Here is a 20,538-nt window from a genome sequence, read left to right on the forward strand (position 1 = left end):
TATATTGCATTCCCTTTTTCTTTTTATGGTTCCTGCAGCACCTGGTATGAACTATCAGCCATTTGGGCTACCTCAATGGATGCTACTAATTCCGGACTATTGGTCACCCACCTATACCAGTTATGCTGGCCCACTGGAACGAGAGTTTATGGAACAAAGGAAGAAAAGTCAGAATATGCTGACCGACGAAATAGGTCTACTGACATATATTTTTTATCCTTTAATACCACACCCCGGATTGGCTGAAGATTTTTTGTAACACAGGTCAAGGCTCCACTTTGTTTTCAGAAAAGTGGTAATAAAAGTGTAGCTTCCAGTAACTGTAATGCTACAGTAATATTGAATGGAACTAATTTGCCTACCATGATACCATCACAAAACTCGTATTTTGTTTGTGGTAATAATGCATACACCTCCTTGCTACCCACCTGGGCCGGCATGTGTTACGTTGCTTGGTTACTACCACCAACTTACACAGCTGGCCCTCAACACCACAGGACTCGGAGAGGGGTAATATCTGCAGAAGATACCTCAGCACAAGAAGCATTGGACTACTTTAAATGAGTCCTTCCATTTTGGGGCCCTATGATGAACAGTAGGGATATCAGACATCTCACACAAGTCGTGGAAGCAACAATAAATGAAACAGCAGGAGCTCTGAGTAACATCACTGCAGAGCTCGCTGCTGACCGCCTTGTTACTCTTCAAAACAGAATGGTTCTTGACATTATCTTGGCAGACCGTGGTGGAGTGTGTACTTTGATCGGATCGAGCTGCTGCATTTATATATACCAGACAATGCCCCTTCAGTGTATAAAGCTATTCAAAGGTTGCATATGATAGCTTTCACAATACACCAAGACGAAGGAACATGGTCCTTGACCGACTGGTTTTGGGGCTTGATTTCCCAATGGGGCTGGAAGATACTAATATTCCTTTTTGTGCTTGCTGCTGTATTCCTCACCTTTTGTCTTTGTGTACAGTGCCTACCTGCTTTGTGCGGTTGCTGTATGGCATCCTTTGCCCCCTGGCCTGTTCGCCCTCCTCAACACACGGCTATGCTGTCCCTTGAGCAGGAGATAAAATACCTTATGTCCACTAACTTAGACACTGAATGACGTTCAAACTTGCCTCACAATGGCAAAAGGAGGGATTGAGAAAATGTACATAAAGTTAATCATACACCATAGCTGCTAGGCATCTGTTTATCTTTATTATGTTGCCATGTGCTCGACAAACCTCCTGAACTTTGATGATTGACCTTGTGCTCGCAGTCTTGGGCTGCAATCTGCTTATCGCTGCTATATTACTTTTTCCAATTACAGTTCAGAGAATTGTTGTGCTTAATCAGTAACTGCCAGAACAAGTTTGTACAGGTCGTTGCCACCTCCTGCCAGCTGCATCTGTACCTTCTCCCACCACACGTGTATCCCTGAAATATTCTGAAGACCGCAGAGGGCCTTGAATACGATAGGGATGGAGTTGTCCTCTGACTAAGCAGTTTTGTGTGTATATAAGGTTGGGTGCCCCAGAGTGAAGGGGCAGCCTCCGTAGGATAGTCACTTGACTGTCCTGGGACTCTGTATTAGCGCGGGCTATAATCCATGTAATAAACTTCTCTTTATTCCTCCAGTTGGTGACTCCGTCTGATTTGTGAACTTTCTGCTAAATTGACCCTGAGGACATAAAGGGTGTCCCTCCACCGCTGGGAAGGAGACCCCGGGTGGGGGGTCAAATCTTTCCTGGTTCCTCAGATCCAGATCTATTTAGCATTGTTCCTACCGGAGTTGTTTCTGGAGTATTTTCTATGCATCTCCTCCCTGTCTCATTTTGTGTCATTACCCCTTGGTCGCATGCATTCGGCTTTGCCTGTATATACAATGGCACTGGCGGGCCTACAGTGATAGGCAGAGATATTGCATCTGGATTCTGTCTGTTCCCCGAATTCTGTGGCATGTAAATTCCCACAGTATGGTTCATCATTGCTGGCATATCTAACTGGTTCTCTGCTATATGAGTGTACCTCGGCACTTCTTGCATCTGCTTTTGAGGCATCAAAATCTGTGTTGATTCGGCTTGAATCAATGCCGGTCTTTGATAATTCTGTCCTCCCTGTGCCATTAAACTAGAAGTAATTTCTAAATTATGCTCATCATAATAGCGCCTTTGAACCTGTGGCTGGTAATCATTGACAGGTTTCAATTTAGGCACGTCGGGATATATTCTCCGAACTTGTGGTATTTCTAGTGTAAAAGGCATGTCTTGACTACTCTGCCTCTGCGGTATTCTCAAATTCGGTGTTACAGTACCCTGTACTGGTTCTGGAGGGGCAGTACTAGTGCTTGGGCCATTTTCGCTTTCCACATATGGTGGCGGACAGTCATTTAGCAATTGCATAATGAACTCCTCATTGTCTGACTCGTCTGACCTTTTCAAATTTCTGTTGTTTTCTCTATCTCTGGACTGACTCCTGTTTGTTTTATAGGTAGCTTTCCTTCCTTCCGTCTCTACTTCGTCAGTAATTGTTGGAAACAACTTAATTCCCTGCAATACATCTGATCTCCAAATTTTGAGTAGTATCCCATCTAGCATCCGCTAGTGTCTTTTATACTTTTCTCACTCCTGTTTCAAATTTCTTCTGTTGTTGCCTCCTAGCTATTAGCTCCCAAATTGCTAATGCTTCAAATTGTGCTGGTCTTGGAGGTACTTTCATGTCTTATAGTGCGAATCTTAGATTCTCCAAAACTCTTAGATTAAACGACCCATGGATAGGGAAGGCTACACTTCCATGCTTTTCTGTTAATTTGCACCATTGCTTTAGCCAAAGACATGGTGCGACACCCTTTTCTCCAATCATGATGTAAGCTGGTGTACCCTCAGGCGGCGTTTCTTCTCCTACATTTGCTTTAATATATACATCTCCCCTCAAGGCACTCTTAAATGCTTTGAAAAATGTCATCTTTTCGTCTTTTATTTTCTTAAAATGTAATCAATAAGTGACTTTAATTCCCGGAATACTCCGCTTGCCTTTCCCCACCAATTGCGCTTCACGGACTGCGTCCAATCCGTGTGCGACCCTTCTCACCAACCAACCTATCCCAGCGCGGCTCCTAGTGACGTCACACCCACACTCTGCGGCTGACAAAGTCTTGCGGCTTGTCCTCCTTCATTCAGCTTCACTCAAAGCTAATTTCTGCAACATATCGCGAGCACTAACCAAAAAGGAAGAAAACAAATCTGTCGGTTTACTACAGGAAGGGTAATACAATCGCTTCAGAAACCTTAGGGATTTTTCACTAGCCTCAGCAATTATTCCATCTTTCTCGGTTTCCCACTTTCGCAAGCAAAATTTGACCCGCAAATTTTACTCTCAACTGATCAATGAGCTATTCTAGCGCGCCTTCGAATTTGTCAAATCTCAAAGTCGAAAATTTTCTTTCATTCCTCAATATTCATACTGACTCATTGACCACGCCCAATCAACCTATTAAACCAAACAGATTACAACATCAATCAAGTGTCTCATACACTTTTCAACATACTCCGGAGTCTCTTGACCTCGCAGGGCCCGTCTCAACATCAACAACCACGTGGGCAATTTTTCCTGCACAAAGCGCTACACACATGTGAAGTTCGACGACTTCCCTACTCTCACACTTTGGAGTGTCACTCCTCTAAAATTTTCCTTGGAGTTTGCAACCCCCTAAAATCCTCACAAACTTCACAATTCATCTGCGGCATAAGCTTTGCAAGCGCGAAACCCTAACTTAATTCATACCGTCACTAGTAACGCCGAAAACATTCTCACACCTCCATTTGCAAGCTCCGAGATTCCGGGAAAGTCATTGGGGATTTAGGGCATCCTCATCTCTCCAACTTGTTTTATCAAAGAAAATTCTAACTTTGACTCCGCCTATTGTTCTGATGGGGGTCCCAAAGGGCAAAACCATCCTCTGCTACCATCTACTGATAGCGCGTCCAGTCTTTATAAATTACCTGTACTTGGACACGCCGGAGGTCGGTGAACCTTTTAACCGAGTTGGGTTCTCCTCATCCAAGAATAGTCGGATCACTCAAATCAGAAATCAATAACCATTGTAATCAATATCCAATACTTAATCAATAGATCAAACGACACATTAGGAACCAATAACAATCGGTATTTTGACGCACCATGACCTTTCAGTCATGAATAACCACACCAGTTTATTTGAAGTTAATGAATTTATTTCCCTATATTAACAAAGCTAGGATGATATAAGTGAATCTCAAAATCAAATGGTATATGTATACGAGCATTACTAGCTGTCCATAGCGGCGGAAGAAACGCAATCTACGCAAAATCTGAATTATAATGCACTCGCTTATAGCAATTCAAATCACTAATATAAGTAACTGAATACGACTAATTGCATACATCGGTCAGCATAACAAGATTTCAATTTAGCATGGTGCATCGAGTGAATACCTCAACTAACCTCTAATTAGCATTGGCATGTGGGGCTTCATGGAAAACGAATTTAGTCAATACAAATTTAGAAAACTTCTAGCTTGGGCCCTTTAAAAATACGCAGTTGGTACCTAGGAAGGAAAACACAATGCATAATACAATCATCCTTTCATATTTACTAAATACAATCAGCATACAAGGAAAAGTCTTCGTCCTTCAGGTACCGGTTCGATCAGCATGGGGCAGATTTCAAGGGGGCAAAGTTAAGGGCAAGTTCCCTTGCGGCAGCAAGGAAAATGGGGCAAAGGTTACTGCATGGGCAAGACGGGGCACAGTTAAAGTCTCTAGGGTGAGAATTCTTTAAAGTCTCTTTCTCTGCGACAGAGAAAAGACATCGAAGATATCGTCTAAGATGGCTTCTTGAATCAGGCTTCAAAATGGCATCAAAGAAAATGGCTGACTTCTCTTTGTCCGGTGGGTTTAAGTAAGAAACATTCCAAATTCTTCAGGGTCTTCCATTGGAGGGTTCATAGGGTGGCTTCAATTTGACCAATGGATAGTGTCAACATTGTCCTTGGAGCCTTGGAACACAAGTTGCAACAAAGTTTGCCAATTATTTCGGTATCAGTGCTTTTATTGTCCGCACCTGCGGGAGCTGACCTTGCATCAAAAGGGATGCAACCAGCCTAGCACGAAACCTTGAGATAAGTGTATTAGTCATTTCTACTGGAAAAATACAACCTTTAAAGTGAAATAATATGTCTTTGTTAGTGCAAGTGAAAACCACGCAGTTAAAATTTGAGGCCAGGCAACTAGGCCAAAGCCTCTGCTAAATTTAGGCTAAGCATAAAACAGTTTCAACAAGAAATCATAGAATACATTTGCAATTATGACGGATTACTACATTTTCAATTCTTCATGATTAATTAAGCCCGTTTATAATAATGGCGAACTACACCGTGGGCACAATTTCCCACGTATATTATTTTTCATTGCTAAAATCACACTACTTTATACGATTTTGATGATATGATATATGAATATTTGTTAGTCCTTCTTTTCTGCGTCATCAGGAGTGGAGAAAGGTCTTTCTCGAATTAAGTGGTTGGTCTTCTTACAAAAAATGCCAACGAAGATGCAATTAAAAATGAATTTAGATTAGTTTTTTTGAGGCGTACATTGGGTGATTATAGCCAAGTTGAAAGTTACCACAAAGTGCTCAAAACTAATAGAACAATCAATCAGAGGGTCCTTATACATCCATCCTGAGATACTTCAAGAAGCTCATTATGTCTCTTCAAAGATGAAATGATGTAGTTTCCCTTCTGAGGTTTCATACCACATTTTCATGCTGTTGCCGTCAAACGTGTTGATAGGCATTTCAGGGACTCTTACGACGGCATTAGATGAACAACAGTTGTATGATGTTAATGAGTACCATCAAGCTTAAAGCGGACGCCAAACCTGCGATTGCACCTGAAAGTATAAATACAATACAACTCAGGAAGTAGTTGTGTCTGAATTTTCAGTATGGTCTTTGAATAGATGTAAGGTATTGGGCAGTTAGAAAATCAAATGGATAGTTAATCAGATTATCTTTATAGAAAGAAATATGTCAAACTTTCTGAGTGCACAGCTGCCAACATTTTCTTTCTGCAGACTATGAAACAAACTGACCCAAGCAGAATCTTAGGCCAGCTAATATCTTCTCATCCTTTCACGCCCTCTTTTTCTCCTTGTAGCACCATTCTGTGCATGGCATTGATCTGAACATATCAGTAGAACAGTGCATGTGGACATAAGGTGTAAATTACTGTCTGTCTGTTGCTATCATGTCTTTTATTTGACTTAATTCTAGCTGTGTTCTCATACCTCTTGCATTAAAAGGAAAGCAGACAGATCAATAAAGATATCTGAGTGCCTGGATGTCTGCATGGAGGCCCTTTCCAGGTAAGAAGACCAATGTAAACTGATGTGCATTATTCCTATGCAGGAAGCACTGGGAGGAGGTAAATAAGTGTCTAGCCCATTGATTCAGGCAAACCTCCAGGCATATGAAAAGGGAATGTTACCATTTTAACATCTTTTTATTGAAGACAATACAACAATGTATCAAATCTCCACTGCCACAGATATCAAATGTTGCATCAATAAGTATACTTGTCCATCCATCTGCTCCCCCTCTCAGATCCACCCACTCCCAGGGTTAGTCTCCCACCTCCGTGGTTCCTTCTTGAGTGCCATCTTATTGTCCTGTCTCCATAACCTCTGTGGCTTTATTCTGGAGGGTAGCCCATCCCCTGCAGATTTGTTCCCACTTTTCGGGGCAGCCTCTGCTTTATGGTACTTTTTTGGTGCGCGCTCACCAATCCATATCTTCCATATCTTTTTTTTCAAGTTCCAATGTCTGGTGTGATCCCCGTCCCCCATGATAGGGTTATGATCCTCTTGGCTACACATAGGCCCACAATTGTCTATATTTTCCAATATCTTAGGGCCTCTGAGTCTCCCCATATATTTAAAACATATTGTTTTGTCTCTTTGTTTAAGCTAGTTCCCCCAGCGTGTTCCATGCATCTTGCAAGTTATGTCCTAAATGTCTGGGTCTCCGGACAGGCCCCTAAAATATGGAAAAATGTTCTTTCCTGACAAATATACACAGACACAGGCTGAATGTAGCTCTCCCCATTTTAATTAAGGTTGTTTTATGGTATTAGGGTAATGCAATATCTGGAGCTGAACTATTCTGAACCCTGATTTTATCGCTATCTATCTAGAGGCCCTCAATGCCTCCTCCCATTCCTAATCGCCAAGTTCTCCTATTTCCCCCTCACATCATGTCCATAGCTTGTGGAGGGTATCGGGTGCATGATTTTGGATCTTTTTGTATGTCAGGGATATGTTTTGTTTAGGAATTTGGTCACGCAGCAGACTATCTTCCAGTTTGGGGGGGGGGGGGGTTCACCAGTTCCTCAAAATTTGGTCTGGTTGCTGTACGGACATGGCTGACCTTTAGGTATCTGTAGGTTTCACTGTCTGTCAACTTACAGACTATCCTCAGTTCCAAGAGGAGCACCAGATCTGCCCCCAACCACAGGTCTCCGACTGTGGAAATGCCTATTAAGACCTACGTGTTGAATCCCTGCAGACTCTCGTGCCACGTCCCACAATGGAGTTATCTGTGTGAGTTAGTTCCCCAACCTAGAGAGTTTGTCACTTCCTTCAAGAGCTTAATCACAGCTTAGGTGTGTGGAGGCATCGCAGTGAAAGACTGTCTCCCATATAGCGCCAACGGGTATCCCCTGTCACCCATCATGTATCTGTCCATTTGTAATGTTGGTTCATCCTGGGCCATAAAGGCCAAGTCATTAACCGTCACTCATAGGGCTGCCCAGTTATATTTCTGAATGTCCAGTAGGGCAATACCTCCATCCTACCAGCTCCCAGTTAGTTTAGTAAGGGATCTCCCTGCCAAAATGGAACCATTTTAAACCAAATGCAATCCCTTGCGTCAACCCAGCATCTTTTGAACATACCACAGCCTCACAATTCTGCATCTCAGCTACATCATTGGCTAGTAGTGTCAGTCTAGAGAGCAGTGAGTTAACCTCAGTGGAATGAATTAAAGGAGAAAGCCCTTCATCAAATGTGTCCACACCCTTAGTACACTAAAAAGGACCTTCATGCCATCTGGCACCTTTTAATTTTCACATTAACTCAGAGGAACCATTATTAACTAACACTGCCCCAACCAAACTTTACTAACCAAACACAAAAGCTCAAAGGAAATCTCAGAACAATATTGAAAAGGTGCATTGATTCCTAAAGAGCTATAATGCAATACAAATGGAAGAAGTAAACTATACAAAAGCCCATACATTTGAATTTTCCAAACTTGCAAGGCACTCTGTACCTGACTGTATATCAGAGAACAGAGCTTAGAAGTCTTAGTAATGTTTAGACTGAATAGGCTACATACAACCCAATTGACAAGGCAAATTGTGTAGTTAACATCCACTAAACCTCCATTTTTTATTGTCTATTTCAGTCTGGAAGACAGTCGTCTAAGTCCAGTTATCCGAGTTGAACTGGGACACAGTAAAAAGGACTATTTCAAGAAGATTCTTAAGCTCACCTCACAATTCTTCTACACACAGGTTTTGTCCTGGCCCCTTCTGCTGATGCATGCTAGAAGGGCCTATGGACATGAAGGGCAGGTGGGAATGGAGGACTTGGACAGGGAAGACCTCCGTGTGGAGCAATGAAGATTATTTGTAACTAATACAACATTTTCCACCTCCTGATTCTCTCATTACAGTCCTTACTTACTCTTTGAGAATTAGCCAAGCAGAAAATTGGTCTGAGAACATGCATCAAAACAAAACCCCTTTTAGAGGTGCAAAACCTCTAGATAACATGGTAAAGAATGACAGTCACCAACAGAAAGCAGCCGGGTCCCTTGACTTTTGCATGAAAAAGCAAGTATTGGCCTGACTTTGCTTTCAAACGCTCTCCAGGGAACCCTATTCTGCTTGAGTTGAGAAACTACTTGAACTGTGCCTGTGGAGTACCATATTTAGAGGGCCTTCATCAAATTTGAAGAACAGTACTTTCCAAAGATGCATGGCACTCTATACCTGACTGTATATCAGAGAATAGAGCTTAGAAGTCTTAGTAATGTCTTAACTGAATAGGCTGCATACAACCCAACTGCAAGGCAAATTGTGTAGCTAGCTTTCGTACAACCTCCAGTTTTATTCTCTATTTCAGCCTGCAAGACAGCAGCCTAAGTCACTGATGCATGCCCAAACACATTAGCCAATAGAAAGCCCACCTTTATCTGTCTGTAATGACCGTTTAAACATTCTGAAATGCATAGATTTTTTCAACAAAACCTGGAGAAACTAGAAACCCAGCATTCAGTTACTAACACAACATATGTAGTTTCTCTTTCTCGATACCTACATTACCAAACTATAAAGCCAGAGCAGGCCTTTTTAACTCATCATGGACAGTGGCCATATTATCCCAGTTTAAAATGGTCACCAGCAAAAGACGGCAAAAAAGCCTAGACTGGGACACAGTAAAAAATGACTATTTAAGAAGAATCATAAGCTCACCTCACAATTCTTCTACACATAGGTTTTGTCCTGGCCCCTTCTGCTGTTAACACTAAACTCCTGATGCATGCTAGAAGGGCCTATGGACATAATGGGCAGGCGGCAACGGAGGCCTTGGACAGGGAAGACCTCAGCATGGAGTAATGAAAATTACTTGTAACTAATCAAACCTTTTCCACCTCCTGCCTCCCTCATCACAGTCCTTACTCTTTGAGGATGAGCCAACCAGAAAATTGGCCTGACAACATGCATCAAAATCGAACCCCTGTTGGTGGTGCAAAACCTCTAGATAACATGATAAAGAATGACAGTCATGAACAGAAGGCAGCCGGGTTCCTTGACTTGTGTATGAAAATGCAAGTATTGGCCTGAGTTTCCTTTCATATGCTCTCCAGGGAACCTTCCTCTACTTCAGTTGAGAAACTGCTTGAACTGTGCCTATGGAGTACCATAGTTAGAAGGCCTTCATCAATCCCACTTCTGCATGTTTTGGCAAACCACAGGATCCGAACTAAGGGCATGACACCAGGGAGACACCGCGCCAAGCTCAGTTTGCAATGGGCACCCTTGTATGGCCTGGTTCTAACAGAACAGAGGCGAACCTGTGATGTGCCACATAAGAAGCCTATTGCTGATATAAGGCTGAATAAAGGACACATCAGACCTCTCATGCACCTCAGACCCCCACAAGTGGAGGGTGGAAGCATTCATTGTCAAAGTAACACATATAAATGTATGTACACCCCTTCTACCTTCATTTGTTATGTACGTAAAAGTGCTGTCATACCTACACTATTTGAGCGTCACCTGAAAAAACTTTGGCCTGGTCTGATGCGACCTCTACAAGTATCAACTATCCTCAAATGTTGATCCTGCAAGAACTGCACATGCTGTCCTGGCAGTAAACCCCTTTGAGGCAAAAACTGTAGGCTGCTAACTCAAGGTATATGGCTGACACAACTGTGACGCTCTTCACAGTAAATGAAAGAAAGAAGCTGCCATGCAAATTCCATGGAGATAGAATAAGATCCAGAAATGCTTGGACCCTTAATGGTGAACAGCCACTGTATCAGACAATAGAAATGGTAGTGGAAATGTCACAGAGCCATTCTGAAACAGCAGTGTGGTAGAAATGAAGTAAAAGGGGAACTCTAACATCTCAGTGTCCAGCCATAGACTTTGGATGGGAAGGCGTAGTCAAGCATGTGACAGTCAGTGGCCTAGAATATTGGATCCTATTCTGCCACAACAATTTACTAATGAACTACAGAGAGAGGCACTCCGCTTTTTTACGCTTACTATAGAGGTGGGCAGGGCGTACATACATGGACCACTTCACATTAATAAAAAATGGATGTCAGCTGGCAATTTATTGTACAATGCACTAAGGTCACAAAAGAATATGGATTCACCTTTGTACATTTTGCAATCATCAGGAGAGCCATAGTTACCCTTGCTCCAACAAGAAAGAGCATTTAGTATCTGATTTGCTATCATTTCAAATAGATTATTTCTGTTGGGAGGTGTAGGATCTGAGGGTTAATTAAACACTAGGATCCTGTAGCAGAAGATGACTCATTACTGGAAGGGAACCAGTGCATGTTTTAGGAGGCAGTAGTCAACTTAGAGAATCATCTGTTGAGAAATAACATGGCCATAGAACGACACTAATTCTGTATACGGTACTAGGGCAAAAATGCAACTGTGTATATTTATCATTACCCTGATTTTATTGCCATGAGTCGTGGTTTTTGCATCTTTTTTTGATGAAGATGTGAGAGACAAGCTTATGGCAATCACATACTGTAAGACAGTGGTTCCCAACCTATGGTTCGGGCACCGATGAGGGTCCACGAAGCCTCCTCAGGGTGTCCGTGACTGCTTAGAAAATTAAGTAATCTTGACAGATTAGGTCCCCAGCTTTAAGTAATGACTCCGTTATGGGTTGGGGACCGGATTCCAATAATGATTCAGTGGGGGTCCCTGGGTTCCAGTAATTATAAAATGGGGGTCCACAGAAGTCACAAAATTGGGAACCACTGCTGTAAGAGGTTTCAAATAAGATTGCTACTTGTGGGAAACACTACTTTTAATGAAGTATTCACCATCGAAAAATTGACAGGAACGACTTAAAAGCACCACGGAGCTGAGAAAAGATTACCCTATTTTTTACATTAGAGGGGAAGAGGAAAATGTTGGATATTGGTAGTTAAAAGTTGAGGAGTCTAACAACAATTGAGTAAAATGCATAAAGGATAACAACTGAAGAAGTTGTGGAATGCTTTCAATGTGACCAGAATCATAAAGTGTGCTTCAAATTGTGCCTAGAGCTTTAAAAGGCTGGTACATTGAGAATATGGTAAACAGTGGCTATTTCACTGAAATTTGTAGGCTGAAGCATGGCAGAGGTAGAAAGGAGGAAAAGGGTTGCATAAGTTGCGTGGGAAACAAGAGGGATCATGAAATAAAGAGGCATGAGCTGTGGTGCTTTCTTTTAACAAAGTGGGGATGGATAATGATATCCTAACTTGCAAGATTTGGCTGGTAGGTTGTGATGAGGAGTTTGTGGTGGATTAAGAAATTTCTTGGGTTACTGAATGAAGTGTCCTCCTACAAAAATATTGTAACTTAATTGTCGAGAACCAAAATATTATGACGGTAAGTATGTCTAGATAAGTAAGTATGGGTGTATTATTCTTAACTCCACATCCATGTAGCTTGAAGATGTGTGTTGTCAGAATTTATATCTACAATCACAGCTTCTTACATTCTTTTACATAATATGGGCCTGATTTAAGGAACGTGGTACTGCACTCAGTGAGGCACCACTTTCCTTGCTCCTCTTAGCGCCCCACTTATGCCACCATGTGTGCACCACATATAAGATATGGCGCACCATGTCGGTAGTTAGGGAACTAGCGTCAACATTTTTAGATGCTAGTTCGGAGCTCTGCAGGATTAACGTCAACATTTTTTATGCTAATCTAGCAAAGCCCATTGAGGCACATTGTAAACAATGGAGTGCCTCCTTTTAATGTCCTAACAGGGGAACGTCCTCTTTGCCTACATTATGCCTGGCGCAGGCATAATGTAGCGCAAAGGGTTACAAAGTGGCGCAATTTGGCGCAGCGAGTTTTGGCCTCGTTGGGCCTCATTAGCTTAAAAATAAATTACGCTAATGTGGTGCATGGAGCCGCTAGGAGCTCTTAAATCTGCCCCTTAGATTTACAAGATGACGAAAGCAGTAGATGGGTTAAGACATTTAGGAGCGTAACTTGAAACACATGAGTTGGAATTTGTGATTATGTTAAAAATATTCTAAGACAAAAGGTAAGGCCTTTAAGTTTCTGGGACCTGAGACACTTTATTTAAAAGCATGATAGTCCTGTCTACACCTGATTACCCTAGGTTTACTGAACTGAGCAGATGACTCTATGAGTTAATGCTCCCCACTGACATCTGTGGCGATCTTGCAAGTTGGAAGTGGAAATCCCAGTAGGGCTAACTCAACCCAGTTACTCTGCTATGTTAGTAAATTGAATTCAATTAAGTTGGGTAATAGCAACATCTGTGCTGATACGTTTTACTCTGACAAGAAAATATTGCAGTTTTATTTTAATGTGCAGAGATTACATGTAGGTTTTAATGAAAACGAAATGCAAAAATTGTAGTAGGCAACCATATTTACTCATACCTGGCCGGAACAGTTTAAAGAAATGGTGTCTGGTGAGCTGACATTTCTAAGGGATTGAATCATGAGAAATTTAAATTTAAGGACAATTTATTTGATTGACATTGTTTCATTTGACATTGCCATCTAAGGGACTGATTTACATATTGGTGGATAGGTTCCACGACACAACGGAGACAGATATCCCGTTCGCCAAAATCTAGATCTCACAAGAAATAATGGGATTTAGATTTTGGCGGACGGGATATCTGTCACCGTTGTGACAGAGTAATCCATCTGCCAAGATCTAAATCAGGCCCTAAGATCTATTGTGTTCCTAGTGACAAGACTTGGAGTGATCCTGTTCCCATGGAGGTTATAAAAGATGATTGGATAACCTGAAGAAGTATAAGCAACAAGTTACAAAAAGCTTTAGTTTTGTGTGTCTATAATAATGTGTGTCTCTAGAGTAGATGTGCTGTCCCCTGCTTGCTTGCTGGCTGGCTATTATTGCCATTTTCCCACTTGTCCAGACACCTTTGTCTTTTGCTGGAGACTCTCCTGAATTTCTTGAACCTCTTCATAAGAACTTGTGATTTGATTGATTTTGAATTATTGAGCTGACTTTTGATGTTGAAGCTTTATGCTTATCATCTCTCTCTCTCGAATCGGAAAACTTTATCTGTTTTCTGAACCGTCACCTTTTCACTTCCATTCCTAGAATCGGGATTCTTTTCTTTATGGAACACGTTTATTACATTTCTTATGATTTATTGATTATTTGAATTTTAACTGAAATCTAATAAATTGAGACTAATAATATTTCATTCTGTAATCTGAATAAAGATGATCTACTAAAAAGATTTGAGAAATACAACGCTTCAACTCATGCCAAACTCTCATTGAGGACTAATATAGGAAAATTAAATGATTTATTGATTAATGTGATGTGCAGCTCCTGGTTAATCTCAGCCAACATCAAAGATCCGTCAACCTGAAAAAAACCTAGCAGGGATTCTCCTTGAGGAGTGGTATCCTTCTGTAAACCTGATTTTAACTGAGATCCCTGCTCCAGCTCCTGTTATTTACAGTGCTTAGAAATTCCAGAAGTGGCGCTCAATAAAAAACACTCTCCTACCATTATATTTATTAGTGCAGTTACTGATGGCTAACAGATACTCTTTTGAGCAACTGTGCGGTACCCAAAACATGCAGACCTAAAAGGAAGAACAGAGAAGGTGAGCATACCGTTTGTACACTTTCCATCTTTATCCTCACACTCCTTCTTCCAGTCTTCCGCAATAATTGGAGTCACCAAGTCAGAAAACCGCTGGAGGGTGCAGGGTGTTCCACAGTCCGGCAGAAGCAATGCATGGGGGTCTGCCCCGGTGTGATTATGATAAAACATGTCAATACTATGGTTCCTGGTTCATAGGAAAGAAGAGAAGGTTAGAGCAGGCAGCAAATTGAAAGCATGGTATAAACCTTAACCACACTTGTTCCTTGATGACATCAACAATAACATCATGTTTGTCACATTTATTACATGCACTTGAAAGGCTGTTGTTCAAGCCAAAAAAATGGCAGAACCACTGAAAGTCAACAGATGTCACTTGAGCATTCACTTACAGGCTAAACCAAACATGTATGGGTGGAAGTGTGTCTGATGCAACATGGCATCTAGGGGAAGAGGCTGATGCCATGCCTGAGGATCTAAGCAATTCGATGAAACATGTAGAATCATCTGCCCATGGAGACGTTCATATGTATCTGCATCTGAAGAATTATTGCAGGGTTCTACATAGTCCTAACATGTTAGTTTCAGCCCCTGAGTGCAGTTTAGGAAGAAAGGATGCACCTCTACAACCAATTATCATGTGCACTGGCACAAATTACATGAGGTTAAGAGGATGAATTGTGTGCATGTAGTCAAAAAGCTAAAGTATCATTAAAGGTAATAGACGTCTTCATAAGTATGACATGTAGGGGAAAGGCTGCAAGTCTGCACATGCTAAAACTGATGTCCTCACAGTAATAAGACACAGTTGAAAGGTGCTGTTTCATTAACAGGAAATAGGTGTTCATATGTACAAAGCAGCCAACACTCCACTCTAATATGCCATGATCTTTATTAATCTCAAATCATAACCCTATGTGTTTCGACCCTGCCACAGGCCTTTCTCACTGCATCAGTGAAACAACAGAGAAAAACATTAATATTTATTAACATGTCATAGAAACAAACAAAGTACAATACTAGAAATAAATAAACGACTATATTTGAAAACAGAAAGATGGATGCAATGTTAGTAGGTTGCCAGTACGGTACTTAATCTTGTCCTTTCACAACAGATCAAGTACATAAACAATATGCTATTGCATAACTGATTTATGATGTTCATTTTATGAACCTTGCATTCAGATTATAAGAATTGTGCCTTTTCTTACTACTGATTAATCAAAATAACCTCATATGGGCTAGATCCGACAATTATGAAGGCCAGCTTCTATCTCCTATTCCTAGTTAAGTGTTGTACAGTGTTAAGGAGCTGTTTTTACCAATATACCATGCTACTTATTGGGCCTAATTATTGTTTGAAACATTTTGTAACGTCAAACAGACAAAATAAAGTGCAAGTGAACTATTCAATTAAGCCGGTTTTTACCATCATATCATTTTGTGCAATGGGCCTAAGTTACTAGTTTTACAAACGTTTCCCAATTGGGGCACACAAGAAGTCTTTAGGTCCATTTCCAGCCAATATAGCTGCCATTTCCGCAAGCAAAGCCTCATTGGACACATTGCACAACGCCTGCTCTGCCAAAGCACAAACCTTCACACATTCCTAATGTCTTCCATATTGAACTTATAATAAAAAATATTATGAAAACATCTCAATATCCATTTCACATTATTTTAACAAAGGTATTTAGTCCAAGGAAAAGTAGTTTTATGTTCGCTAGTATACCTTCAATACAAATACCAAGGTATAATACCACCATGTACTGTGCAGTGCCATGAGTTTCCATGAGACATATGAAGAATACCACTAGGGCCCCCTCATATCAGATTTTTTTAAAGATGCAGGACATGGGGGCCGAGTCCCTACAACTTGTAATGGTGTTTGAGTTGTGCCTAGCCTACCAGAGCGCTCGGTACCAGTCCTGCGGGACCACGATGACCTATCGAAAAGAAAGCCTTCCCAACCAATGAGATTGCTTTATTTTTTAATTTGTGGTACCGCAGGACTGCTGTGGTACTTCTGCTGGACCAACCATCCACATATCAAAAAAGCACATTTTCTAAGTGTAGATTAAGCATCCTGCCAAATTTGGTGTAATTCTGTTCAACTCTTTTTTCAGAATCCCTGCCCAAATTCCTAAGGGAATTTCCTATGGTAAAATAACATTTAGGACCCCCCTCGTTTTTCTCGGGGGCTTGCTGGACAGGTCACTTCAAAACATTCCAGGAAGGTTTTGAGGTGGATGAGCTATTAAGCTATTACTTTTGAGAGTTTTGTGAAGATTCAGTGGAAGGTGCCAAAGTTATTATCAAAACAAAAAAAGATCTTCCTATGGAATCGCAGACCTAACTATAACTACACAATGTCGAGCGCCACTGTGTATTTTATGTTTATTGTGGGTTACTCCTGATTGTGGTTGGAGCTGGCAGAGCACATGCTATTCCGGTGCTGTACAAAATTAAACTGACAACTTTATTTATGCACTCTGGAGGTGTTTTGCAAAGTGCAATTTTATTTTTATCAGTAGCCTGACCAATCAATCTATCAATCTATTAATCTATATCTGTCTGTCTGTCCGCATGTCCATCTGTCTATCTATCTATTTAACTATCTTATCTATCTACAACTAGTGCTTCCCCAATGTACTAACTGTGGTCTCCCGAATGCCATGAGAGTTAAGAGTCACAAATAATATCATCGTTTATATCACTGGTGAGATCACAAATGTGTTCTTACTTATGCCACTTTCACATTCAACAAAATTACATCATAATGTACATACAAGTTTTAGATGTGAATTAGTATGCAGTGTGCACTATATAAAAAAATCTCTTTGAGGATACATACCCATCGTCTTCCTGATGCAGCTCAAATATGTGGCAAGCAGCATATGGAGGAAGCTGGTCATTGGAAACATTGAGCGCTATCTGAAGAGCTAATAGGGTAGTGTCGTGCTGTAGAAGTAGAAAGGGATAGAAATTCAATTTGTAGACTTGGAGGATGCTTATTATGACATGGAGCCACTCTATGCACACATGTCCTCTTCCGTGATCATTGTTCACATCTCTGGAGGCCGTCTATCCACACCATAACAGGTTGAGCCTAACTGCTACATTCAACCTTGTTTGCATCTTAGTTGTTCATTTTCAAGTTATATTCTAAACCTTTAAGAAAATAATAGTTGTACAGTAAAGAGTATATCAAATATAGATTTCGTTAATGCTCTACCAAACCACGATGAGCACACATTATGGAGAGGAATATATCTTAGGTAAAGATGGAAGTTGTTCAATCTGAGAGAAGTAGAGAAGTAGAAGTACCATGCAGATACATTGAGCATCTCAAACAGAATTAGGGGCACTTAAAATTTGCCTCAGAACATGTTTTAAGAAAAGATGGGGCTAAACATGAAATAGTTGTGATAGGGCAAGGGTGTTGATTGTGAAAGCTCTTAACTTGTGGTAGTTATAAGAAATCGCCATCTTTTGCATGGTACACCTCTTAATTTTTCCTATCTGTATTTGGCAGCTCTAGAACTCTGTGCACCTCATCCCTGCTAACCATTAGCTATAAAGATTCCCTTTTTAGCATGGGTAAACTGATATACTTCTCACTGGCATATTTACCTTACCAATAAGTCCCTAGCTCATGGTACATGGTGTACCCAGGGCCTTCGAGTTAAATTCCATTAGGGAGCTTCAACAATTTGACCTGTCAAAATAAACCCTTTTGCAGGTCAAAACCTTCCTTTCAATTGTTCAGAAGTCACCCCTATGAAGGCCTTATTACCCCATAAGGCAGGGTGCATGGTATGTATAAGCAGGATATGCAGAAAGATAATGTTAAACATATCATTACAGTGACTGACACCTAAAATCTACTTTCACTGTTGCAAGGCAGGCTGTTACACAGAGAAACACTGGAGTGCACTATTAAAATTGAATAATGCTATTGTTGGCTAGGAAGCAGCCAGAATCCTCATTCCAGGACATATTGTAATATCTGTTAGAAAACCAATTCAATTTTGATTTAAATTTTGTAATAAATATTAAGGAAAATGTATTTTTCTTTTAGAAAATTACCTATTTTCTGCCTAAAGCCTACTAAGGTTAATTTACATTATGCTCCAGGTGCAGCCATCAAAGTGCTCAAGCCCTGAGTGAGGTATGAAAACTGCTCCCAGGGCAGAGGCAAAGGCCTGAGTGTGGGGAGGTATGTGTTTATTCCTCTGGCAGAATGACCATTTGGTCTGTGCCAAGGAACTTAATTTACTTCAAAAGACCTCCTCCATCAGAAGACACCTAGGCAGGCCCTTCTTTTGTTTCCCCACTCAAGCAGGCACCGATCCTTGTGAGCTATCTCCAGAACCAGTTTAGAGTGACCACAGAGGAAGAGTTGATTATTTTGCTGACCACTCCTCTAAGGAGGGCAGACAGGCTCTACACTCAGTGAAAATGGTTTCACAATCTTGAATTTAGGCATAGGTGGGCACTGTGGGATTGTTTGCAGAAAGGCGTGCAGGAGATGCTGCAATAGTGTGTAGGGTAACTCTTGGGAACTTTGCTTAGGGAGGAGACAAGAGTAGCTTCCACACACAAGCTGGTGCCAGGCCTAAATGTGGGCTTGCCAGTACCCTCCTTAGAACACTACTAGAACTGAGGAAGATCAGAAACTGACTGAGACCTGAGAAGAGCCCTAGAGAACTAGACATGCTCCCTCTTGTACCCAGGACTAAGGGGTGGATTCCAAGGGTCATAAGGCTGACCTGTTCACGCTACAGGGGCACAAGCTACAAAAGGCCTTACCAGCAACTGACCAATTCCAACTGAACTAGGACTACACCCTGCTGTGAACCTCTAATGGAGTTAGTCCTGCCCCTCAAGCACTGTTCATTTGGTCCTGGAGCCCTTGTCTGTGTCTTGATGATCTTCTACCACTCGTAAAACCTTGGATTTAAAATCTTTTTGGCTCTATAGACCTCTGGAGGACCAGGACAAATCTGCATTTTCAACTGCTTTTTCCAAACAGCAAATCTTCACTGGCAAGTTGGCACAGAGATGGTGTCCATCCTCATGGAGCCCTCTTTGGCTACAGCCTGCAGCCTAGCCTCACTGGAGTGTTCAAAGCTCCAAAAAGTGACTAAATAAGAACAAAGAAATCTTGACCGGGTGAAAACTTCAAAAGTAACTAGCCAGGCCAGGGTCTTTTCCTGGGCTCAAAATTCGAATTTCTCCTGCTCCAACCTTTTCCGCCAAAAAACAACGCCTTCAAGGACAACTCATCCAATGGCTATGAGGCCTCTTTTGTGTTGAAGAATTTTGATTTCCATTTTTGAGACTAAGGTCCTCATTACGAATCTCGCAGTCACTAGGCCGCCAGACTCGTGGTTGGCGGTCGGACCACCGCAAATGCGGCGGTCCGAGCGCCTCATCACAACCCTGGTGGTTTGGCTGCCAGTGAACCGCCAGCTCCCCCAGGATTGGAGATCATGCGGTTTGGAGGTGGTGGCAGTCCTAATCTGACTTGGGGATTATGACCCCCTTCTCCGACAGCGGTTTCATGGCAGTGCCACCACCATGAAAATACTGGCAAAGAACATGTGCAGGGGTCCCCCTGCACTGCCCATGCACTTATCATGATCAGTGCAAGGGCTCCCCTGGCCAGCACCCTCACAAAGTTCACTGTCTGCTTTGCAGACAGAGAACATTGCGAGGGTGCCGGTGCACCCTGAGCTCTACAGCATTGCCGCTTGCTTGATTACGAGCCGGAGACAATGCTGTAGGCTGTTTCCCGCAAGGCCAGCGGGTGGAAAATCAGGTTTCCACCACTGACCTAGCAGGAAACTCTTAATGGAACTGGCGAGGAGGGAGCCGGTATGGCGTCAACCTCCCTGTCGGAAGTTCGGCAGCCAGTGCAAACCGTCCACCAAACTCATAATGCACTCCTAAGTCTCAAAGTTAAATCTCATAACTATTGAACCTGGTTTCTCTCTCCAAACCATGTTTCTTCTCTGTTAGCCTCAAATTGGAACTAGGGGCCAGATGTAGCAATGGT

At 41.7% G+C, this 20,538-nt stretch overlaps 1 protein-coding gene across 2 annotated transcripts in view; it reads right to left on the minus strand.

Annotated features, from left to right (window-relative positions):
- Positions 1 to 4,211: 4,211 nt before the first annotated feature.
- The window catches only part of LOC138262136 (prostatic acid phosphatase-like), a 235,430-nt gene continuing 219,103 nt past the window's right edge, over positions 4,212 to 20,538 (minus strand). For both annotated transcript variants that reach the window (XM_069211918.1, XM_069211917.1), the window contains 3 exons: positions 17,332 to 17,438; positions 14,489 to 14,664; positions 4,212 to 5,926 (listed from right to left, as the gene is read on the minus strand). In XM_069211918.1, the coding sequence (XP_069068019.1) occupies positions 5,853 to 5,926; positions 14,489 to 14,664; positions 17,332 to 17,438 (357 nt within the window). In that variant the 3' untranslated portion in view covers positions 4,212 to 5,852. The remainder of the gene's footprint in view (positions 5,927 to 14,488; positions 14,665 to 17,331; positions 17,439 to 20,538) is intronic.

This window comes from Pleurodeles waltl, chromosome 10 (genome assembly GCF_031143425.1).
Source record: "Pleurodeles waltl isolate 20211129_DDA chromosome 10, aPleWal1.hap1.20221129, whole genome shotgun sequence".
In the NCBI taxonomy this organism is placed as follows: domain Eukaryota; kingdom Metazoa; phylum Chordata; class Amphibia; order Caudata; family Salamandridae; genus Pleurodeles; species Pleurodeles waltl.